The sequence below is a fragment of the Sorghum bicolor genome, chromosome 10, assembly GCF_000003195.3.
Source record: "Sorghum bicolor cultivar BTx623 chromosome 10, Sorghum_bicolor_NCBIv3, whole genome shotgun sequence".
NCBI lineage: Eukaryota > Viridiplantae > Streptophyta > Magnoliopsida > Poales > Poaceae > Sorghum > Sorghum bicolor.
The window spans coordinates 37,885,797-37,891,166 of record NC_012879.2 but is presented as its reverse complement, the minus strand read 5'-3'; the positions used below and the strand labels follow the sequence as shown (position 1 = coordinate 37,891,166).

The following is a 5,370-nucleotide window of genomic DNA, read 5'->3' as shown; positions in this document are numbered from 1 at the left end:
TGTGAAAGTAATAGCAGTAATAATACAACAACTTGATAGAGAATCATTTTAGAAAAAATTAGGAAAAAAGAACATCAAATTTGGAGTTAGTATGAGGGAGAAAGACTAGTTACGAGTTTTAGCCAGAGATTAAAAAGAGAAATCACACTTGTTCATCACACTTGGACGCTCACATTAGCATGACATGTTAGATGTTGGATCTGTGACCTCCTCCATGAATTCGTCATAGATGACTAAGCAGGTGCCAAAATGATCAGTGACGTCCAGCTATGACGATAATTTAATTAATTGTCATATATCTATCACCTTGGATTTGAACCGTTATAGATAACTATATTCTGTGATGACTTGTTGAAAGATCACGATTAAATCGTTATATATAAGGAAATTTCTTATAGTGCCAAGGAGAAAAAAAGATAACAGGAGGCGTGAATGGAACAGGACGCAATGAAGTTGAGATGAAACAAATATGGTTTATAGGATACCACCCTTGGTTCGTGCATCTCCCTGAAATCAGGAGCCGGCGCTTGAGACGTGAAAAAAGGTTATACCCATGCAAAATATTCTTGTTTTTCAATTCTGATCAATCTCACCTTGACTTTTAGAAATATTGGCCACAATTTATTTTGGTAGGTTCTCTGAAGTTCTCTGAATATATATTTTGGTAGACAATTTGTTCAGGTATGCATTGCCAAAATATAGATATGGTTAGAATTATTCAAAACTAACTCTGTATTGTGATATTCAGCTCATGAGGCATTGTAAGTTTAGGTACTGCTTTCTATCTTTGCTTGTATGCATCACTTCAAGTTAATTGAATAGCCTGAAATAAAGTTAAAAACACATTATCCTCATGGACATGGATGTACGTGTGCTCTGCTCATTGTTTAACAGAGAAGTTTATACAGAACTTACGACGCTATACTCTCCGTGATTGTAATTTCATAAACTTTGTTTTTTTTACCAAAGAACTTTGTTTTTCTACTAAATGTCAATATGTCGCTATACCCTGCGTGATCATAATTTCATGAACTTTGTTTTTTTACTAAAGAATTTTGTTTTTTTACTAAATGTCAATATAATATCAATATTTAATTTCATGATATTGTTATCTTATCGTACTAGTTATGTGTTTTTAGCACAAAAGTTTAGTTGTCCCATAACAATACACGGGCACGAACCTAATCATTCTAAAGGTAAATATGACTATTGTTTGAAAAAATGTCTCAGACTGACTCTTCAAATTTAATTTAGTCGTTCTTTTATCTCATTTTATTCGCTCTTTACTTTTAGATAGTTTACCTCACTAGCTATCCTTACTTTTAGATAGTTTACCTCACTAGCTATCCTTTATAGTTTGTTAGAGTACTCTAATATCTTTTCGTCAAATATATTTAGTTTATATTTAACTAAATCAGTATATTTAGCTCTTCTTGTCAAATATATTTAACTAAATCAGTAAATTTGGCTAGTCTTTTTACTGATGATGCTTCCTCACTCTGTCAAAAAGAGAAAAATCATTCTGCAAAAAAACTTTCAATGTTAAATGATTTTTTAAAAAATGAATCACGCATTGAAGTTTTTATTTTTAAGAATAAATCTCGCATTAAAAACAATATACAAAGACATAAGCTATAACATCTTCATAGGATAGTTATTAAATCTATAATATATTAAAAACAATATACAAAGACATACACTATAACATCTTCATAGGATAGTTATTAAATCTAGAATATATAAAAAATTAGGATGGAGAGAGTATTTTAATTTTTCCATGAACGTTATTATTACAAGTAACACAAATCTGTTTTATTCCGGCTGTAAATAAACACATCATCTGAAACATCGTGTGATCCATCCAAGCTAAAATCCATGCCATGCGTCACACACCTGCGAACTAGAAAAGTTGCACTTCCATAGAAAAACTAGAAAAGTTGCACACGTCACCAAACCATCATGCACTAGCAACATCGATGTCCCGGGGCAGGGGCCGGTGCCCCACGAACGCAGCGGTGCCTTCCACGCCGTGCCGCTTCAACCCGTGGTTCAGCGGCTGCACCACCATCCCTGTCACCCCGCCTTCGCCTTCGCCTTGCCATCGCCAGACGTACCCGATAGCCCACGTGAGCGCCGAGACGCCTGCGACGCTGAGCGCGCCCGACGCGAGGAGCCCCGACGCGATGAGCACCGCGGCCAGCGCGAAGGGTATGAGCACCGGGCTCAAGATCACGAGGAGCGGTGTCACGACCGCGAGACCGGTCACGGTCGCAGCCAGCGCGAGCCCCGAGGCGCCCAGCAGCGCGGCACCCAGCGGGACGAGGAGGGCGGCCGTGGCCACCGTGGTCGCGCGCGGGCTGGCCTGGAGCGACGACTTGGCATCCAGGCCCCGCATGCGTCGCAGCGGGTCCTGCCGCAGACCGTATTGCTGCTGGTGGCCGTGCGTCCGCGCTGACGTCGTGGCCATGGCAACTTCGCAAGGGCCGTGGCGGCCACGAGGACGAAGAGGCTTATCACTTTATAGCCTGGAACTAGATGCCTGGATCAGTGTGACGCGACGCGTGGGGTGGGTGCATGGAGAGGCATCTGACACGTGCACGCGTGAGCCTGACCATTGGAGATGTCACCGCTCAAGGATCTGTTTTCGTCGGCTTGCTGCTACACGAGCGTTACAGTGATCCAAAAATTTTCAAAATTTCCCGCAACATCAAATCTTTAGACGTATACATAGAATATTAAATATAAACGAACACTTGTACAAGACCCACCTTTTGTCCCGGTCGAAAACCACTTGTAGTCCCGGGTGACGAGCCGGAACTAGACATTGGGACTAAAAGTCCCACCTTTAATCCCGGCTCGCCGGCCCGAGACTAAATGGGGACATTTAGTCCTGGTTCGTAATATCAACCGGGACTAAGGGGGGCGCCAGACAGTGACGTGGCGCCATCTCTGGCCATCCCTTTTAGTCCCGATTGGTATTAACAACCGGGACTAAAGGGTTTTTTCTTTTTCCTTTTCATTTCTTTATTGATTTTGGTTTTCAATTGTATATGTCCTCCAATTTATTCGTATACGCCGCTATTATCCGTATACGTTGCACCTATACGAGAGCGTCATTATTGTACACAAATAAAGTATGAAACTATATATATATATATAATCTGTATAATATATATATATCTATATATATTATATAGCTATACACATACGTACATACACATTACATTTACAATAATAATATTATGTACAAGTAATAATCAAGTGTGCTGCCACCGGTTAATGATTATATAATGTTTGCCCGCGCACTCAGAGCTCATACAAGTGTTCGTCCTTGTTTGGAATGGGCTTGAAGCCCTGCGGGTATAAGTGGATCTCGTCGTCTTCCGGAATGACATGATCGTTGATAAATCCGGCGATCGTCTCCTGGACTCCAAGCAGTAATGTGTACTCGAAAACTTTATCTTTCATATTCCACTCCTTCCATTTGCATTAGTTAAAAAAGATATAAAATTTATTTAGTTCCAACAAATAAATATGATATGAATTTACTGTATACACATGCATGTTACTTACTTTTAGAACACTTTGAGCAGGTTTAAATAGGGTGCACCGCATAAATTCACAAACATAGTATCCACATAGATTCGTTCCAAACAGCTGCGTGGGCACCCAAGGAGTAGAACAGGAAGAGGAAGTGACACATTCAGATCCGTATGATATCTTTGTTGTAGCTAAGCCCAAGCCCTGCCCAATAAGACGGTCGTTGATTAAGTATAGCTAGCATAATAAAGTAAAGGAGCACGCATCGATATTTAAAGCATGATATATACTTACCTCTGGATCATGTCTATTATGTCTTGATAGAGTGCCAGGTCTTTTTTCATTGAGTCCCACATATTTATTTTTTGTTTCGTGATCTTAATCTCAATGAGTATCCAATGATCTCTACATTTGTTTAGAGTCAACTATATATGTATATCTTAATACCGGATTAACTAAGACATGATATAACAAAACACTTACCCCATATTGTAAGGGAAGAGTATCTTCTCCGTATGCCTTTGGTTATAAAAGAACCTCCGGAGGTTCTTCTCCATTTTCTTAGGCTTCAGATTCAATGGATCTTTAGTCTTAGTGTCCTTGTACACGACATATGGATCGATGAAACAAATTCGATTGTCTTTTTTCAATCTTTGTTCTCTCATCATGTGTCTGCACATCGTGAGCGTAGTTATTACGAATACATACATATGCTATAATGGGATTAATGATTGAAAGGAAGAATCACTTACAGACAGTAGCAGCTCATGAGAGATTTGTCAAGAGCATTCATATGGAGAAGTTGGTGTACTTCACTAAAATCTATCCATATGACGTTATCTCCACGGAAGTAGTGTCAGTCGCGGACTCGGACGGCAATCAATTCTTCTTCCTTATGTTTTGAGCTGACTCTCAAGTAGTACTCGTGCAGCTTGTATATTTGCGTACCAAGTCCTCGTACCTTCTCAGGGTGGCACATACTCCTGCCGTAAATGTACCGACTCTGATAGTCATCAACACCTTCATAGATTGGCGCATCGGTACGCCCTAGAAGTGCTTCTAGGGGCAGCCCAGTTTCTTCCATCCAATTGCCGAGTTCATCTATGTCCACATTAGCAGGTATAGCCATTGCCATCAAGTTGACGTTTGAACCGTACTCATTCGAAACCACTAGTGGCTGAACTGATTGCTGCGCTTGTTCGCCGAGCTGTGCAACTTTTTGTTGGACTTTTCTTTTGTCTGCCTTGATTTTCTTTAGGACAGTACGGTCGTAGTCTGATATTGTTGACCCTGGTTGTTTACTCGTAGCACGGTTCGCTTCTGTAATGTTCTGCACCACTTGACATAGCTTTGAACGAGGATACATTAGGTATGGCGGCTCTTGCTCTGCTTTTCTCTTAGCTTTGCATGTTTCAAACAATGCTTTGACTTCTCCTTTGCTTGCAGCAAGCACTTCCTCATTGGTCTTCTCATATGGAAGCTTGGTCGTCTTCGGGATCTTCGTGTTCAAAGCTTTCTTCTTTGCCACAGGTGGTTGGAGTGATCTCTGTGTCTCGGCGGACGACCTCTTCCTCCTCGATGCAGCACCAGCCGGTGCCGACGAGGCGGCGGCCGTTGTTGGCATTGGCGGAGGCAGCGGCGCAGGTGGAGCTTGCTGTTGTGGAGGAGATTCGGCCGCGGGCTGCGTTGGATTGCTTCGTGGAGGAGATGCGGCGGCCGGTGGTGGGGATGCGGCATTCTCTTGTACGTCGTCGTCGTCGTCGTCGTGTCCCACGGCACTATGGTCATGCGGTGAATGGACAGACGGACTTCGGTGGGGGAGGCCCTGGA

At 41.9% G+C, this 5,370-nt stretch overlaps 1 protein-coding gene across 1 annotated transcript; it reads right to left on the bottom strand.

The window, feature by feature from the left end:
* On the bottom strand, positions 1,741 to 2,487 carry LOC8072952 (oleosin 14.9 kDa). Its single transcript, XM_002436971.2, has one exon. It carries the CDS (start codon positions 2,465 to 2,467, stop codon positions 1,958 to 1,960), a length of 510 nt encoding a protein of 169 aa, XP_002437016.1. The 5' UTR covers positions 2,468 to 2,487; the 3' UTR covers positions 1,741 to 1,957.

Bases quoted from the DNA above. Each gene is read 5' to 3' on its own strand.
- LOC8072952 (XM_002436971.2), bottom strand. From the start codon at position 2,467: ATGGCCACGACGTCAGCGCGGACGCACGGCCACCAGCAGCAATACGGT.